Here is a 20853-nt window from a genome sequence, read left to right on the forward strand (position 1 = left end):
CCTTCAAACTTGGTGAAGTGTTGATAATGGCATCTTTGGAGCCTTAAAGGCATTCTTGACCAACATCAACTCACCTTGTCCAGTCTCAAAGGTAACTTTTGCACATGACCATTACACCATGTATTTAAAGCAAACATGATTTGCATCCTCATAGTGGAGTTACTAGCACTACTCTTATGTGACTGGTGTGAAATTTGAACAGGCGTCATATTTCAGATGCACAAACACAACTACAACTTTCATTTATGTCACACAACTACTCCTTGGTGTTGCAATTTTTTTCCGTCAGGTGAGTGACGATTCATCTCCTCGCACAGTTGATCAGAATAAATATTGCTTTTAAAGTCAAAACTTCACAACTACTTGCGCTTCAACATGGAGAAAGGTTTGTGAACTACTGGCAGTGAAATTTACAAGAAAACTTACCTGTTGTATTTAGTTGAACATATACTTTGTACACCATCAATCCAATCAACTGCAGCTAATTACAGAAATCAAGGAACTAAGTAAATCTTCTAGACAGTAAAATGCTAATGTCTCAGCTAGTGAATATCATCAAGCACATAGTCTGAAAACAGTATGTTCATGTCAGTTCTCAGAAGATACATCACAGTGTGATTCTGCACGATTCCATTCAATGTTGTGTGTAAAAACATGTGTCTGTAATTTTGAATTTATAGTTATTTTTTACATACATTACAAATGGGTCCCACAAACCAAATGTTTTTACTCTGCTGTCTTACTTACAATCTTATGTTTTAAAATTACCTTCCTATTTTATATTCAGAGAGATATTTCCCATCAACACCTCCTTGAAACTCATCCAAGATCTGAGTGCACCTAAATACTCTGGTGTCTTTGTCACTTTAAAGGCATTCTCGACTAGCATCAACCTGCCACATCCAGTCTCAAAGGTAACTAACACTCATTGTATCGTTCTGACATAGATGACACCAGAGCCGAAATTTCTTTTGGTTTCTCACTGAAACACTATCCTTCTGAAAATTATACCCACATCTCTGCACAAGTATTTCCATTAGCAACCTAATGAGTCCCAACCACGACACTTGACAGTTATCAGTTGCCTATGTCTCCTTTCCTTGTATAGGTAAAAGCTCACCTGTTTTTTTATGGTGATCCAGTAGAGTACTAAAGATTTGTTCCCATATACGAGTAATAAGCCCGGTCTTATCCGAAATATGTAATGTGTCACTAACTCCAGGCATTTTTCCAAGAGACGAAATATGCCATTGTTAAATCTCTCTTTAAGAGAGGATAAGAGAGATGTCAATAACTACAGACCTGTTTCATTGGTGACATCATTTTCCAAAATTTTTGATAAGGTGACATATTCTAGAATAATATCTCATTTAGCAACAATAATATCCTTAGCGAATCACAGTTTGGGTTTCAGAAGGGTTGCTCTACTGAGAATACCATTTATATGTTCACTCACCATATTTTACAAGCAATGAAAAATAAAATAGTAATGGTTGGTGTTTTCTGCAACCTAAGGCATTTGACTGTGTGAATCACAGATAAATTAAATCACTAGATACATTAAAGTTTAATGGGATTGACTGTATAGCCAATGTTATATCTAATGAAAAGAATATAGACAGTTGCACTTAGTAATTTCAGTCAACATAGTCCGGGGACAATTCTGATTGGAGAGAAATCATATTAGGGTCCCCTAAGGCTCAATTGTAGTTTTACTATTGTTCCTTATATATGTAAACAATCTTCCATCTAACATACTACAAGTAGAGTTAGTTCTTTTTGTAGATGACACTAGCATTGTAGCCAGTCCAAGCATACATGCATAAACAGAAGAAATGGTAAACAAAGTTGTTAAAAGTATGATTGACTGATTTTCTGTGAATGGTCTCACACTCAATTTTAAAAAAGGCACAACATATTCAGTTCTGCACATGTAGGGGTGCTACACCAAAGGTAAGTATAATAAATGGCAGGGAAATAATAAATAGGGTAGTAACTTCAAAATTATTAGGTGTCCATATTCATGAGAATTTAAATTGGAAAAAGCAAATTTTGGAACTCCTAAATAATTGCACTTACAATAATTTCAAACCTCGAAGGGAAACAAATCAGTAAGTTGACATATTTTGCATATTTTAATTCAATAATGTCAAGTGGAATAATGTTCTGGGGTAACTCATCTTAATGAAAGAAAGTCTTCATTGTGAAAAAATATGCTGTAAGAATATGAGGTATCTTGTAGACCTCTGTTTAAGGAGGTGGGCATTCTGAATAATGCTTCATAGTATATTTATTCGCCTCATGACGTTTGTAGTAAATAATTCACTACAATTTAAAAGGAACAGTGATGTACATAATTACAACAGCAGCACGAAAAATGATGTTCATTACTTCATATTACAGTTGTCTTTGGCACAAAAAGGAGTACACAATGCTGCAACAAAAAAGTTTTCATCACTTACCCACTGATATAAAATATCTGACAGACAGCAAAGTAAAATTTGAAAACAAACTGAAAAAGTTTCACCTTGACAACTTCTTCTATTCTGTATAAGAATTTCTATTACTGCGTGTGTAAAAGGTGATGAGTAGAAATTACTAACTCAAATCTATACGTCTTTTTCTTTTTGTAGAAAGTGAAATAAAGAAATAAAAAATAAAATAACAAACTTAGAAATGTTCAGAATGAAACCATATGTAAAAATTAATTTGCATTGTGAATGTAGAATGATTTGGTCCACATCATTACGATCTATTGTGCAAAATGATCCATGGAAAATGCAGCTAACTAACTAACTCCCTTTCCTACCCTAATACACAAATCCTCAAATTCGTCATATGTACATCAATAGCTACAGTGTTGGCTCTGTGCAGACTTTCATACTGATATGACCACCTCCAAATTATCACTGCAATAAACAGTCATTAGCCACACAATTGCTCCCCATAGCCAAATATGCTCTTTAACAGTAGACTGGAGCAGTTTCTGACATTCCTAAAAAAGCAGTAAGGGATCGCTTTGACCCAGCTGAAAATATTTTACATTTCACTTAACAGGTACTTCATTCTAGTGCATATTAATCCTTACTTTTTTGTGAGTTATAACAATTACTTAACATGATAATTAATAGAGTACTTATTTCAACAAAAAAAATCTTACCAATTTATCATTGCTAATGCTAACAAGTTTTCCAAAACTGTAGACTTTCATACATTAACTATTTGTAGAACCTTGTAGACACATTTAGAACATGACCCATATTATTCTCACATGTGTTCTACACATGGCTTTTTTTTTTTTTTTTTTTTTTTTTTTTTTTTTTTTTTTTTTTTTTTTTAAACTAAAGTCAGTGGAATCAGATAGATGCACTTAGCACAGATGATTTCTGTTTTATGCCCACATTTCCTGCACATGGCTTTGTGCCACTTTATACAGGTGTTGCTGCTCTTGTTGCCTTTGCTGAGGCAGTTCTTTCATTTTCTATTTGATTTTGGTCCTATTTCTTCTTTTTTTGTCTGTCCATCCTGCTCTTTCATTTCCTTGAGTTCATTCATCAGCTGAAGTATGAACTCCATCATTTAAATTTTCTTTTCCATTGCTGTTTCATGGATGACCTATGCACTTATTGCTGCCATGTTCAAGATGTTGTAGAAGACATCATCAGCCTTCTCCTACACAAAACCTTTGTAGTATATTTACATGTCCATTTCATCAACCACATCCACCCCATACTTTGTTGCACTGCAGAATGTTCTGGTTTGAGGTTTCTTCTTTCTTTCTTTGTTTATTACTACTTCATTGTTGGAGTTTACAGAGAAAAATGGCGTTTTGTTCTAATTTTCTTGCTATACAGACATAGTACAAATGTGTTTCACTAGTTTCACAGATGATAGTGGTTGAGTGTATTTCAGCAATTGGTTTCTTTACCTCATAAGGGATTTCATGATGAATCTCGTTCATTGTAACAACTAATGCAACCATACAGTAATTAATGCTTTTCTTTGGCTTCTTGTCATGGAGTTCAGACATGAAGAAGTTTGTATCACATTTCTTCCTTGATTCAAGAGCGACTCCACGAAATTCAGAATGACCTACTCTCTAAGTGGTTGCTTTCTCTCTGTGTGTATCTTCTTTTCTCAGGTGTGGGAAAACATTGCATATATACTTTGTCACTACATCAGCAGAAATCAAGAATTTGAGACCACATTAGTCAGGTTGTTGGACAGGAATTAAGTGTCTCATCTGTGGTTACATTTTTTTTCTACAGTGGTAAGAACAAGTACTATTTTCCCAAATTTCAGATATAAGAGCAAATTTTCTGACTGGCAAACATACAGCTGGGGCTTGATTTTTCATCAAAACAAAGAAATCTGAGATGCTCCTGAAATCTGTCCCCTGGCACAATGTCCTTGACAAAAGTCAGCCCCCAAGAATGCAGTCAAAGATAATCTGCAGACATACCTCATGTACAAATGACACCACAGACATATATGACAGTATCAATTTTTCCAGTTCCTCAAGTGATACAGTCGAATCATTGTTTTTTTTAGTACTTTTCAAACATTTGATTCTGTGTATTTCTTCATGAGACATAGCTTTGCTTCATCAAAAATGAGAGGGAAAGCAGTGATGAGAGAATTGTCTACTTGTTGGCAGGCATAAGTAATAGGACCTCCTCTCCTCTTTAGAACATTCAGTCAACTTTCTTCCAGAAGATGAAAAAATTGGCAATCTCCCACTTATTTCCATCCATTGCAACTACCTGTGCAGAGGCTTTCAGCTGGGCCTGTTGTAATGGATGAGGTGAAGATTGAAGATGATCAGTATCTGAATCCTCCTCCAATAACCCTTCCTCATTCAGAATGTCTTCATCATCATCATCATCATCATCAATGAAGTCAATTTTTGATTAAAAGTCAGGATTTTCCTAGGGGCATAGCATTTCTCCAACAGAATGTCTACACTGACATGACATCTTTGAAAATGTCTTTCATGAACAAAGAATGTCACCTGAATGACACAGTATAAACTGTGGCATATTGCAATAATGAACAGCAACAACCCTGCATTATTGCTGATTGTTGCCTCTTCACTGTTGGATTATTTACATATAATCAGAAGATAAATGACAGCAGTGTCAAATTGACCCCTTCAACTGTTCTAGGTATATTGAATGAAATGTCCAAGAAAATATAAATATTTTGTCAATTCTAATACATCAGAAAGAGAAAAAAGCATTAGTGAAAAAACAGTCTGATTTCATGAGCAAACTGAAAAAACTGGATACAACATTAAAGAAAAAAGTGTGACAGGTGTCATTTTCGCCGCTTCTGCCATTCTAGTTTTGATGACAACCACCCCTCACCTCACAACCTGCTTAGCATTGCACAGGTAAAGCAACTGCTATAGTGCAGTGCAGTATGTGTAAGACTTACACCACCATTCATTGTTGTCTCAGTATTACATTTTATTGTTATTAATAATACTTTCAATTAGTACCTAAACTGAGCTGTTCTGTCATTAAGTATCGTCAAACAGTTTGAGTAGCTGGATACTTGATTGTCAGTTTAAGTGTATTGTACAACAGATGAAAATAGCAGTCATGAATGAAAACAAAGAGAATTTTAACTATGAGCATTATTCACAAAATGTAATTCCATGTAGCAAATGGGAAATGTAATCATCATCTGTTATTATTCAAAGATTTCCTTTTCATATCACATAACAGGAAGAGAATCCCATGCCCCATCATTCACACCTCATTGACAATATGAAAAGAAAGTGGCATAGCTTAACCCAGACCATAACATTGTAAGGCCTAATCCTTCACTGACAGTTTCAGTCATCCTGGTGGCTCTCTGTTTAGGCTGCAACATGTTGCTGTTGTAAGAGTAGCAGCATGTCTGTCATACTTTTCTTCCATCTTTTTGTATAAGCATTGATCCACTTTCACCAGTAACAAAATCTTCCATGGCTCTTTTATATTTCATCTGCCAGGCTATGAAGTACTACCCAGTTAACCTGTCTCTGACCACATCGTTGAGTTTTCCAGTTGTTAATATTTGTCCACTCATCGAGATCAGCTGTGCACTCTTTACATGACTTTTTTGACCAGAGTTATCCTTCAGGAGCATCACATTTATGATGTCATATGGCTTCTCCTTAATTTACACTGATATGCTGGGTTGGGCTGTAGCCACTTAAAACAGGAAGATTTGGCTACAAACATTTCCCAGGTTCTACAAGCTGTATGGAAGGCATCTCACTGTACGTACCATAGATAATCGCACCGATAAGCTGAGATATCCCCAAAAGCCATACAAAAACATGACAATAATGTGTGCACAAATATGTGTTATGGCCACATTGTGACATCTGGCACAGTGATATAGATACACACTACACTAGGGAACTGGTAATGGACCTCGAGTGGTACTTTCCTTATACAATGTTCCTTCATTGGCAATGTTCACAGTGTCAGTACATGGTGTGATGCATTCACAGTGTACAGTGCTTTTGTTTGTTCCTTCATAACTGCCACATTAGTCAGACTTGAAATTCCATTGAATAGTTACAGTAAACAAAATAAAGAATGAACATTTTCTGAATTTTTCATATTTGGTCCAACAGCTTTCTCCAATATCACTGAAGATTAAATTTAATTTTCTGTAGTGACTGGGCAATCATTAAGTATGTTAGGAGCCGAAGTCTCAATATACTCATGCTGTTTTACTAATATTCATCATTTAAAATATTTGATACCTAGAAGATACACTCATGTAAAGAAAAAACATATCACCTTGAAAGGCTAGAGACACAACCTTCATATTCACAGGACATGTACATCAGCATGCTCTGCAGAAATGCTTAGCATTGGAACCATGTTGGCCTGCGGGTTCAAGGTCAACATTGATACCGTGGCACGTCATCACCTACCAGTAAAATGTGATGGTGCCTCTCATTGTTGCTATAAACCAAAGGTAATGGATCAGTGTGACTTGAGCAAACGTACAGGATGCCTCACAGATGTATGTACAAACCATACAGTCATATCTGTGAGCTTCACAGAGGACACTTTATTGGCATGAGGGAATGTGTTGCATCCATCCAGGAAACTAATGCTCATGTGTGATGAAGTGTTTCGGCAGTGTGATGAGTGTGTGCAGAGCAGTTCATGGAAATACGTAGAAAACGATGAGATGGGTTCAGTCACAACACCAAGACCACACCCTGAGGAGACTGACACGTCACCTGAATCGCATTGCAGGACAGACCTGTGTCCTCCTTGGCTCTGGAGCAACAGTTGAACAGTGTAAAACATTGTACACCATCACTAGTGTCAGTCCATCTCCCTTTGTTATGGAATGGGTTTCGTGTGCATCATCCACTTCTCCGCCTCCCTTTGTCAAATGTCCAAAAACATGTTAGATGGCAATCATGTATAAAAAGGCATTACTGGGGATGGGAATGGCATCAGGTAGTGTTTTTGGACGAATCGAGGTTCTCTTTGTTTGAAAATGATGGTTGCACTTAGGTTTGCCACAGACAGGGGAGAAGCATCAGAGTGACTGCATTTGCACAAGACATACAGCACCATCTCAAGGCCTTATGGTGTGGGGTGCTGTTGGGTACAACCACAAATCACAGTTGGTGTGTGTCCAGAGCACTGTGACCAATGTGACCTACATGAATGACATTCTGCAATACCCTGTATGCACATCACCCCAGACCCCATTTTTCAGCAAGACTATGCATGAGCACATGTTGCTGCACAAACACATACACTCTCGGTGTCAAAGACTGTCAGCCTTCTGCCATGGCCTACAGATCACCAGACTTGTTGCCAACTGAAAACATGTGGGATATGGTGAAACAACAGGTGCAGCACTGTAACCCAATGCTAACCACCAAAAATGAACTGTGGAACCAGGTGAACGCAGCATGGATAGCTATATCACAGGACACCATTCACGCCTTATACATGTAGATACATCATGCATGGAACAAGTTATCAGGGCCCATAACAGACCCTATGCCTATAGGCAACAGAACACAAGCCAATCTGAGGTGACTGAAATGCTAATAATTTCTGCAAAACATACTAATGTACATATCCTGTGAATATGAACATCCTGTCTCCAGTCATTCAAGGTGTTCTGCTTATTTCTGAACATGAGTCTAAAATAGTGCAAAAAGGTAAGTAGCCAAGACATGAGGGAGGGATTTCAAGTAATATTAACATGAAGTTGTTAACCTACCACAAAGCTCAGCTTTCCAGATTTGTTTGCTATCTCAAAAATTTGGCACACACGGGAAGCCAGACAAAATTATGAAATAATTGCCAAACCACCTCTTTTATTGCAGAAAACATAAATGCTCGATATCAGTCAACTGCTAAAAGCATAAGGCCACTTATGTGCTACTAACACTGAGTGAGCACTCTCCGACCAGTCCACAGAGGATCTACAGTTGTTACACAATGACTGGCCACTGATAATCTAGATTTAGAGTCTGCTACAGCAGTACAGAAGAAAAAAGTCCAGATACTATTCCATTTCATTTTATGCAGCAGCTGGCTAACAGTTTCAGTTCGAAGTGGAAGTCCGAGGTCAAGGTTTGATGATGTGTGCAGTGTAGTAGGCGATCAGAAAGCAGTTTAGTTACAAAGGCAACAGGTGGCTGTTGTACTCTGTAGCAACCTCCTTTACTGCATCCTGAGCAAGTGAGTTGGGGCACACCATGTCAATTTGCACAGGCTTACTGGCACTAATAAACAATGAGGCAGACACAGCAGTAATCTGCTGAATTGTTTGAGTCAGATACCATAAATTAAACCAATCACATTCTCACTTGATGGAATTATGCTAAACTCATAACATAAATGACTGAAACTTCTAGAACGAGAACAATATTCATGTAAAGTAATGTCAGTGCAAAGAAAAATGATATCTTCATAGTAAGCCTGGAAAATACCAAACCTTTTTAATCTTTCCTCCAATCTTGCACCCAACAGTGATGTAATCAGCACTCTCAAAAAAATTGTTGGTAAGAAATGTTGTTGAGATGCAAAAAACTAAGAGTGTAAAATACAAACTCAGTTACCATCATACTTAGTCTCTTTAATCTTCATTCACACAAACACAGGTAATGTAAAACTAAAATTATAGTCTCTATTCTGAACTCTGCTCAAATACTATGCAAATTACGAGTGAAGATTAAAATACACATTCAACAAAGTTTGGATAGCTGATTACTAAACAGAAAAATTGGATGAGCTATCCACCCTGATAACATATTAGCATATAAAATTTGAGCGGATTAGCTCTCATAGTAATATGCTGTTAGTATATTTAAAAGTAGGAGGCTTCAGTATTGGGTTCTACCTGTTTGTGTACGACTTTACCCATTCCACAACCTCCCTCATGATAGGATTTATGGAAGACGGCGTGTGAATGAATGAATGCATTAAATTCTCCTCCCTAATAATTTAAGAAGCGCATCAGACATTTTGTAGTACCTTGAAGTTCATATCACATTTCTCCTTCCGTTTTCTAAAACAGAAAGCAAATCATATGGTACGCTATGGCGACAAGTATCACCACACATTGGTGTGCACTCTCACAGGAGAAGGAATCTGTTAGGAGAACCATGTGTACTCCTGAGGTATGTTTCAGGACTTTATTCTACTTTAGTGACTGGAATGTTGGGTACTTGGCTTCTTTGCCAGAGGTTTGTTGTCCCTCATTTCTAGCCACTATTCTTTTCAATGATGTATGGCTCCATGTTCCACCAGCAAAATCAATCCTTCGTTGTAATGTCTAACCATTCACTGCATCAAATTTCAATACGTGGTATCCAGCAGATAATCACCTCCTTCCCTACATGATGCAGAAATATGAGGGTGTCTTACATGGACTGTTCTGGTTTTACAATTGGTTTCATGAACTGGATAACTTGAATTCCATGCCCCCTCAGCAGATCAAGAATTTTGTAGCTTTAATACTCACCTGTGTCGGGCCCTGAAGGTCGCATGTGTCGGGCCCTGAAGGTCGCATGTGTGTACGAGGTGCTTGAGCACACACACATGGCAAACCATAGAAGCCCATTATTGTCCCCCTGTTTAAGAGAGCTTGTGTTCCCCCCTTCCCCCCCACAGTTTCAATTCAGTCATGAGATAGAAACCACAGTGTAAATCAAAAATGTTTTATTTGCAACATTTAGCTATACCTCTGGATGGACACCTGCACAACATTCCATCTTAGGACACGTGTTCTGTGGAACCAGCTTTTGAATACCCTTGCAAGAGAAGGCAGCCACCTGTGCTTTCAGTCAGTTCCCTACAATGGTCTGCAGCTCATTATCTGTAGCAAAATGCTGTCCTCATAGCCATCAGTTAATGTGGGCAAAGAGGTGAAATATGGATAGCTATCAATCAGATAAGGAAATGCATTTCATGATCTATGAAAATCTGTTACTGGTTGGGGAGCTCTCTAGCATCAAATGCTGCAGAAACACTATAAGCACACCCACAGCTGAGCACTGTCAGGAAGAAGGAAACTCACAACAGTTACATTATGTGGGCTGCATGAAATCAAGTGGAACCCCTCAGCAGGCTCTTCACACTTGGTGGGAGACACTTGTGTTCTAAGCATCTGTATGTGTTCACTATGTGCTCAGAATTGCAAAACGTGATGTGACATGATCGACAGACATACTAGCAAGATTGCACAACATATCTGCACTAAGTGTCATTCAGATTTTCACTGAGAGTTTAATTTTGTGAACTATCGAAGCTAAAAAGCTGTAGCTGTAGCTGTAGCTGTAGCTGACATGTGATTGAAGGCGGTGCAAAATATAGAAAAGATATGCATGAATACGAAGCACTTCATCAATCTCCACATCGTGGACATTAGGCTATGAGTTTGCAGAAGTATGAATATATTTAAGGACAGCAGTTCCTTGTAAGAGGTAGGTTCCGCAGAAGAAAGTTGTTAGATTAATACTGATATTCAAATCACTTTCTTTCAATTGAAATAAAAAGTTTTAAAAGGAGAAATGTTTTTATGAACATATTGTAAGAAATATTTACTAATTTACATTTTTTGTTATATTAGCAGTTTATGTTGAAAGACAAATGTCTTAATGATGAAATCGCACAAGGAAGCTAGAAACATTTCCATTTTACCACCTCACTTAAAGAGCAGTCATAGAATGCTTGACAGAAATGCATAAATATAAATATTTCATGTTTAATATACAGAAATATAGTTGTAAGGTCCAGTGTCAGTGAGAAAAAGACAAAAAAGAGATGATACCTAAGGAAAGAAGAAATAAATTGTCCATCACAAGACAAAGAATGTCAGTCTCTCCGACATTTGAGCAGAGTCTGCTTAACATAAAATTTATAGAAAAGCTTTATACTTCTCCATTTTAAATTAATTTTTTTTTTTTTTTTTCTTTTACAGATCAAGTTCCGTAGGACCAAATGGAGGAGCAAATCTCCGATGTCATGGAACATTTAAGTACATGAAATTACAACATAAAAGTAATAACAGATAAAAATAAATGATTATGAACGCAAAAAATTCACTCCATAAGTTTAAGTAAACACAATCAACAATGCAATAAGAATCAGCTTAATTTTTCAAGGAGCTCATTGACAGAATAGGAGGAGTGACCCATGAGGAAACTCTTCAGCTTCGATTTGAAAGTGTGTGGATTACTCCTAATATTTTTGAATTTGAGTGGTAGCTTATTGAGAATGGATGCAGCAGTATACTGCAAACCTTTTAGCAGAGTTAAGGAAGTCCAATTCATATGCAGGTTTGATTTCTGCCAAGTATTAATCCAGTGAAAGCTGCTTATTCTTGGGACTAAGCTAATATTTTTGCTAACAAGAAATGACAGTAAGGAATATATTATATATATATATATATTAAAAACAAAGATTCCAAGACTTACCAAGCGCGAAAGCGCCGGCAGACAGGCACATGAACAAAACACACAAACACACACACAGAATTACGAGCTTTCGCAACTGGCAGTTGCTTCGTCAGGAAAGAGGGAAGGAGAGGGAAAAATGAAAGGATGTTGGTTTTAAGGGAGAGGGTAAGGAGTCATTCCAATCCCGGGAGCGGAAAGACTTCCCTTAGGGGAAAAAAAGGACAGGTGTACACTCGCGCACACACACACACACACACACATATCCATCTGCACATACACAGACACAAGCTTGTGTCTGTGTATGTGCAGATGGATATGTGTGTGTGTGTGTGTGCGCGAGTGTACACCTGTCCTTTTTTTCCCCTAAGGGAAGTCTTTCCTCTCCCGGGATTGGAATGACTCCTTACCCTCTCCCTTAAAACCAACATCCTTTCATTTTTCCCTCTCCTTCCCTCTTTCCTGACGAAGCAACTGCCAGTTGCGAAAGCTCGTAATTCTGTGTGTGTGTTTGTGTGTTTTGTTCATGTGCCTGTCTGCCGGCGCTTTCGCGCTTGGTAAGTCTTGGAATCTTTGTTTTTAATATATTTTTCCCATGTGGAAGTTTCTTTCTGTTTTATTTACATCGTCATATATATATATATATATATATATATATATATATATATATATATATATATATATATATATATATATATATGCCAATGTCAAAATATCCACACTCATGAACAGAGGTCGACAAGAGGTTCGTGAACTTACACTTACCGCCCGTTTTTGAGCCAAAAATATCCTTTTAGAATGGGAAGAGTTACCCCAAAATATAATACCATATGACAAAAGTGAATGAAAATAAGCAAAGTGGACTATTTTTCGTGTTGAACGATCACTCATTTCTGATACCATTCAAATAGTGAAAATGGCAGTATTAAGTCTTTGAACAAGATCCTGAATGTGGGCTTTCCATGGCAGCTAGCTATCTATCTGAACACCAAGGAATTTGAACTGGTCAGTTTCACTAAGCATATGCCCATTCTGTGAAAGGAAAACGTCAGGTTTTGTTGAATTGTGTGTTAGAAATTGTAAAAACTGAGTCTTACTGTGATTTAAAGTTAGTTTATTTTCTACAAGCCATGAACTTAGGTCGTGTACTGTGTTATTTGAAACCAAGCCAATGTTGCACACATCCTTTACTACCAAGGTAGTGTCATCAGCAAACAGAAATATTTTAGAGTTACCCGTAATACTAGAGGGCATATCATTTATATAAATAAGGAACAGGAGTGGCTCCAACACTGATCCCTGGGGCACCCCCCACTTGACATTATCCCACTCAGACTCCACATCACAGCCGTTATCAACATTGTGAGTAATGACCTTGTGATGACTGTTGCTTAAAGTAACAGGTGAACCAATTGTGAGCTACTCCCTGTATTTCGTAATGGTCCAACTTCTGGAGCAATATTTTGCAATGAACACACTCAAATGCCGTAGTTAAATCAAAAAATATGCCAAGCATTCGAAACCTTTTGTTTAGTCCATCCAGTACTTTACAGAGAAAGGAGAATATAGCATTTTTAGTTGTTAAACGACTTATAAAGCCAAACTGTACATTTGGTAGCAAATCGTGTGATATGAAATGATCAATTATCCTTACATAGACAGCCTTTCCAATAACATTTGCAAACACTGATGGCATACAAATAGGCATAAAATTAATTACATTATCCCCTCCCCCTTTTTATAAAGCAGCTTTACTACTGAGTACCTTAATCACTCAGGAAACTGACCACTCCTAAAGGAAAAATTACAAATATGGCTAAATACTGGGCCAACATGTACAGCACAGTACTTAAATATTCTGCTAGGCACTTCATCATATCCATGAGAGTCCTTAGGTTCCAGTGATTTAATAATTAACTCAAGCTCCCCCTTGTCACAGCGGCATATTTCAGATACCAATCTCGGAAAGGGATATGCCAATAGTGTTATATAATTCCCTGAAAAAACTAAATTTCTATTTAATTAATCAATAATGCTCAGAAAAGATTGTTAAATACTGTACATATATCTGATTTATCAGTAACAGAAATATTTTTAGTAAGAACTGACTTTATATCGTCTACCTTGTGCTGCTGACCAGACACTTCCTTCACAACTGACCATACGGTTTCAATTTTATCCTGTGAATTAGCTATTCTATTTGCATACCACATACTCTTTGCCTTCCTAATAACACTTTTAAGCATCTTACAATACTGTTCGTAATGGGCTACTTCAGCTTTATTGTGTCTATTCTAACCTTCTGATATAATTCCCGCTTTGTTCTACAAGATATCCTTATCCCACTAGTCAGCCACCCGGGTTGCCTATTACTGCTAGTGTCCTATCTAGAAAGTTCTAATGGAAAATAAGTCTCCAAGAGCATGAGAAATGTGTTAAGGACAGCATTGCATTTATCATCGATGTTATCGGCACTTTATACATCCTGCCTCTCTTGGTCCTTGACAAGGTTTAAAAACTCTCTATTGCTCTGGGATTAACTTTCCTACATAGTTTGTAATTAAATATGACATTGGTTTGAGTACAAAAGCCTTTTAGTGTTAAAATTTGTGCATCATGTTCTGAAAGGCCATTCACACTTTTACTAACAGAATGCCCATCTAGTAATGAAGAATGAATAAAAATATTGTCTATGGCTGTGCTACTGTTCCCCTGCACCCTAGTTGGAAAAAACACACAGTCTGCATCAGATCATATGAATTTAGGCGATCTAATTACATCCTTTTTCTTGCAGAATCATATTAAAAATTAATATTGAAGTCACCACATATAATTAATTTCTGGTACTTCCTACAAAGTGAATCAATAACCTCATCTAGCTTGAGGGAAAATGCTCTGAAGTCAGAGTTAGGGGACCCATAAACATCAACTGCCCCTGCACAACATTCACATATCTGTTCAGTGCAGTGTCGTGATACATCTATGGACTCAAATGGAATAGTTTTTTTTTTTTTTTTTATGTACATAAGCACTCCCCCACCCCACAAGGAACTCCTTGAGAAACAGTCAGCTAATCTATATCCTGGTAAAAGAAGCCTCTGAGTTGTCAAATTATTTAAGTGGTGCTCTGATATACAAATAATTTCAGTCAACATCTATAAGTAGTTCACTAACTTTATCTCTAATACCTCTTATATTTTGATATAATATACTAATTCCTTCTCTACTTGGAAAAATTACATCCTCTGAAGGGGAGCCCTTAATTAGAGGGACTTCCTTTAAGCAGGTATACCTATCAGCTGACTTCAATCTAAAAAAAGGCGCAGCTCTAACACCAACAACTATAGGAATTTTTCCAAAAGTGACCCCACCACCACCCACTACACTGTCACCCATAAGCTTAGCCAGCCTCCCCTTCTCATACCTATTGATGTGCAGGCCATGCCTAGTGAAACCCCATCTACTGATAGACCCAACTGGCACCACTGTGCTGTGACCCATGCCCTCTGCCATCAGCACCCTCCCCAGCCCCATGTTAACGCAACTAACAGCCTCATTAAGGTGAGGCCGGTCATGATACAGAAACAGTTGTGTAAAATGCACATTAGTGCCACCAGTTTGAGTAGCTTTCTTTACCAGGTCAACACGTACATCATATTCCCCGTCCCTATCAAATCTGTTACCTGCTCCACCCACTTTCACTACCTGATCCTCCTCCGTAAAACTCCTATATAGCTCCCTTATACTGTCAGTCACTTGAGCCAACCCTGCGCTGGTGACCTGGTACTCAATCCCCAACACTTCCTGCAACTGCTGGCCCACACCTCTACCATGAGAACTACCTAGCAGCAGAACCACCTCCTTTCTGATAGACTTTGCAACGAACCTAGGCCTCCTAATTGCTGAGGACTGCTGCATATTCCTTACATCTACAGCGACACAAAGCTCTTCTCCACTCAACTCTGGCAGTGGGCCAAATCTATTGCATATACACTAAGTAAAATGGTCTGAATATCTCCTCATCCTAGCTGCCTTCTTGCCAACTGCCAGTTCCCATTCCCCAACACCCATCACCCTCCTCTACCTATCTAGTTCCTCCTTGGCACATTGTAATTGCACGCGAAGGGCACAGATCTTAGGCTCCTGCTTCTCTATCAACTTGTTTCTACTACAGATTCTGCATTCCCAGGAGAGGATCTCACTAAAATGACCATTGGCTTCCCCACTGCATTCCCCTCAACAAAAATACTTTGAACAAATCCCACCTGTAACCCACTACTCACAAACCCACGACAGAGCCCACACTTCTCACTCACGGTAAAATTTTAAGGCTACTGAGAAAAACTATACGACTGTGTTACCAAACTTCAGTTACACCAGTAGAACTATTTATTGAACTAACAATAATGGTCTCAAAATTCTCTGCCAACTAAGAAAGCAATTACTTGTATTAATACTACAACATGACAGCTCATACCAATACCAACAAAACTTCAGAAAATTATTAGCTAAAACCAAAAAATTTATTGCTTCCAATTCCAGTTACTGACTATGTCTCTCCCATATTCTGTTCTGGATTTGACATTGCTTATCAGTATGTTTATTCCCTTTCTTATTTGTTTTCTACTGTTGTATTACACAACTAGTACTTTCTATTAATTTACCAATGGTAATGGTGGTCAAGATCCATGACTGTAGATTCCATTATTTGAAGAAATACAGCAGGGAGAGATCAAAAGTCACATTACTTTGTGTCCAGCACTGTTCCCATATCTCCACCAGTATCTCAATCTTCTCACTATGATCCTAGAATATAGTTATGACTCAAACCAAATCTTCATGTATGTTCTATTAAATGTGTTTTCTTTACTATTTAATTTGATACACTTTTTTTTACAAAATCTAGGAAGCATATTTGCAAACCCTAAGTAACAGCATTATTTTCATTTACATATTGCAAAGCATTAAAAAGAAAAAAAAATGTTTGGTCTTTTAGTAATTTTATTTGAAGACAGAAAGGAAGTAAGTAATTTCTTCTGAGAAAATTATTACAGTGTTTTCTTGTTAAGACAAACAGCACAAGATAACCTACTACAATCAGAAAATCTACACAAATGACAATATAAAATATAACAAAAATTCCTTAATATGCCATATTGGCTGCTTTTATTATTTCAGTTCTTTATTTGCTCACTTTTATCAGGTGAGTAAATTCACTGTATACTATCCTTGGCAGATTGTCTTATCAGTCTAAATAAGCTCACAAGCAGACAAATTGTAACACAGTAAAACTTTACAGTAACTTTTCAACAATACCTTACATAAAAAATCACAACAATAACTTTTCAACAATACCTTACATAAAAAATCACGAGCCTTGAGGATACGCAGTTACAATCATAACAGTTGGATGAAGAATTCCATATGAATTCTTTGGTGATGACATTTACATTTAATGAATAACAACATTCTCCTACCAGCCTGGAATCCACATAATATATTCCTAGAAATAACCAAAGTTAGATCTGTTATTTTCAACAATAAGGCAAAGACAAGAGCAGTATCAGCTAAAAGCAAACTGCTACCATTATAAATTCATACACGACCTTAAATGTGGAGTACGCAAGTGGTCCCACTTATAAATAATGAAAGAACAACAGACACATTCAACTGCTGAAATTCCTGCCAGCAGAGAAAACAGCAGATATAAAACATAAAAAATTATTGATTTAGTTCATTGTTCAATTTAACTATTAATGATTAAAGCCTACGTTATTTAGACAAATGCTCTTTCACTGAACACCATTCGTCACAAAGGATTCAACCCTAAAACTAAACATTATGGATCTGCAGACACATAAATTGTGCCTGATGTAAAGGTAAAAGGCAGTGTGAACACATCAAATGTCATATTTTTGACTCAATCATTTGTCCAGCTATTTCAGCTATATAATTCTCAATTAACAAAGATGTCATTACATGTAACATGTATGACATTAAACCATACAGGCAGTACGAATTCATATAACTGTGCAATTTAATCAATCTGGGACCTTGTACAACCAGCAACAGCAGCAGCAGCATGGACATGTGTACACAGAAACAGATAAGACAACAGGGATTATTAGCTCCCTGAAAATAATGTTATAATCAGAAATTGTTGGTGTCAGACTTGAAAGACATTTTTTCTGAGATATAAAGATACAGATCTGAGGCACCCCTATGTCCTATAGCTCTATACACACTTTTATTTTAAGAAGTTATAAGAAGATATATTTAATTTTAAAGCTTGCTGCTAAAGGTGAACTGTACAAAGTGCATAGTGCATGCCCAAATGACCATTTTATCAAACCTATAGCAGCAAGACATATTTACCGGTTGCAAACGCCTTGTAGTATTTCCATTAAAATAATATGATTCATCAAGCCAAAGACTGAGAGTTTGCTTCTTACTAATTATGGTAAAATAAAAATGGCTCATTTTGGTTGTTCTGTAGATGGACCAAGCAATCAGTGGAAGACAATGTCTGGCATCTTTGACTATCTTCCTCCAGAGATGGCAGAAGGAAAGCCTGATTATCATTGTGTCTCCAATCTCTCAGCAATTTACAGAACTACAAATTTGTTAATATTTTGTTCTTTAGGAAACAAGCACCTGTAATACTGGACAAGCTTAACAAATTAAAGTACAGTTTATACATCCAACATGAACTAAACAGAGACAACATTAGGTGGTGGTGGTGGTTTGCGTTTAACGTCTCGTCGACAACGAGGTCATTAGAGACGGAGCGCACGCTCGGGTTAGGGAAGGATTGGGAAGGAAATCGGCCGTGCCCTTTCAAAGGAACCATCCCGGCATTTACCTGAAACGATTTAGGGAAATCACGGAAAACCTAAATCAGGATGGCCGGAGACGGGATTGAACCGTCGTCCTTCCGAATGCGAGTCCAGTGTGCTAACCACAGCGCCACCTCGCTCGGTAGACAACATTAGGTATCTACATTATCTTATGTTTAAAAATTGTTTACACTTTTGTCACAGAACTTTTACTATAAAACAGTTGCTGGTAAACTTTAACTTTGTTATTAAAAACCTGTACAGTCATCTAGCATTTTGTCTAGTGTTGCATCAGAACAGGTGTTAATGCATATCCAAAAAAAGTATAATATTTAAATTTATTTACAGAAGTCTGTAATATTTTCACTTCAAAATAGTAACCAAAGTACTGAAAAAATGTAAACAAGGGCTCCTATTTCCTTTTATACAATATTTCGTCACTGTCTTACTCCATAAATACAAAATTACTTTCCTACTTCATATACATACCAGAACTGTTTTTGAGTAAAACTGGAAAACACACTTTCTCACTACTGTGAATTTTAGTGTTGAATATTGCTCAGATGAGCCTAAGTGGGTGACAAACTGTAATGAAGCTGATGCCTCTCAAATTCTACATATGTATCATATTACATAAATTTATCTATCATTCAAACTTTGATAAAGTAAAGCTGTTCATAAAAAAAAAAAAAAAAAAAAATCATTCACATTGGTAGAAGTCTCGCATCTTATGAAAAGTTGACAAACTGTCAGCAGAAGTTATATGAGTACATCATCAAAACTTATTGCAAGAGATCAATGTCTTGGTTGCCATGTGTAAACTGGAAACTATTTTACACTAAACTGCCAAGAAAAATACTCTGCATAGTCAGTGCAGTCAATACTCTGAAACGTTTTTTTTTTAAACTCACATTACACTCTTTCCATTGCTGCATGCTTCATTCATTGTTGTTCCTCTAGAAAACAGACATTTTTTCAGTCATCTATTACTTTGACCTGTAGAGTTCTGGCTTTCATTGCATTATAGCAAAGTATTACAATCTTCTGTATTCCTGGTGTTTGTGCAGTGTCCCTGGACCAAGTACAAACATTCTGATACTCAACACCCCATTCCAAAATTGTTAGCTCTATTTCTTTGAACACAATATCTTTAGGAAAATGAAACACGATCCCAACAAGGTAACCCACACATACATCAGTCAATTCCTCATTTCTATATTGCCTTTCATCCATCTATAAATCTTGCAAATTCAATATCAACAGACACCTTTCTTTCAATTGGTTCCTTTCTTCTTCATTTCTCCTCACTGGAATTACAGATCTGCAAAAATGAAGACAATAATCATTACTGCTGGAATAAAAGTAAAAACAAAATAAGAAAGGCATATTATCTTCTTCCAATAAATAATCTGAAACACAAATACACAACAGAAAACAAACCAACAGCACATTACTGTCAAATAAATGAGAAAAACACACACACACACACACACACACACACAAATTTATCTCATTTCTTTGTAGTCCATGCCATCATTTTTTAATATTCTTATTGACAATCATATCATTAGACACCTGCCACATTTGTTTTAACAGTTGCTAATAATGGCCATTATACCGCAGTATTTTCAGTATTTACTGAAAAGTTCTCTAGAAACCAACGAAAATTACAACCATGGTTGCTTAACTATTCTCCCCTTGTAAAAAAGTCCTCCTCAGTGAAGTCTTCTCTTCTATAACCAAACCTCCCCAATTGTCCACACCAACAGCTCTTTTCTGAGAAAAGAGCACCCGCAAATCCATTGTTACCTAACATAATAAAGTACGAGATAGATTTGATAGTTTTTATACACTGCAATAAAAACTGGTAATAACTGAAGTACGTTGTAAACCAACCAAAGAACTTAGCTAAGGAACTCAGAGTTGAAATTTTTAGGTCAACCAAGTCATCTGATGAATTAATGAAATGAAAACATATTTTTCAATTTCATAAGTATGGGGCAATACTGCCAAGGAATAAGAAAAATGTGTGCAATATCACTGAGGGTCGTCGTCACAAAGTTAAGTGGAGAAACA

General features: G+C 36.9%; 1 protein-coding gene and 1 long non-coding RNA gene across 5 annotated transcripts in view; one reads left to right on the plus strand and one right to left on the minus strand.

The window, feature by feature from the left end:
• Positions 1–16875: 16875 nt before the first annotated feature.
• LOC126299615 (uncharacterized) lies at positions 16876–19477 on the plus strand. The gene is made up of 2 exons (XR_007552833.1): positions 16876–18671; positions 18934–19477. It is a non-coding gene; the product is annotated as an uncharacterized LOC126299615 (long non-coding RNA).
• The window catches only part of LOC126299612 (protein ST7 homolog), a 158131-nt gene continuing 156262 nt past the window's right edge, over positions 18985–20853 (minus strand). For all 4 annotated transcript variants that reach the window (XM_049991648.1, XM_049991649.1, XM_049991650.1 and 1 more), the window contains one exon: positions 18985–20098. In XM_049991648.1, coding sequence (XP_049847605.1) covers positions 20072–20098 — 27 coding nt within the window. In that variant the 3' untranslated portion in view covers positions 18985–20071. The remainder of the gene's footprint in view (positions 20099–20853) is intronic.

The sequence above is a fragment of the Schistocerca gregaria genome, chromosome X (genome assembly GCF_023897955.1).
Source record: "Schistocerca gregaria isolate iqSchGreg1 chromosome X, iqSchGreg1.2, whole genome shotgun sequence".
In the NCBI taxonomy this organism is placed as follows: Eukaryota; Metazoa; Arthropoda; class Insecta; order Orthoptera; family Acrididae; genus Schistocerca; species Schistocerca gregaria.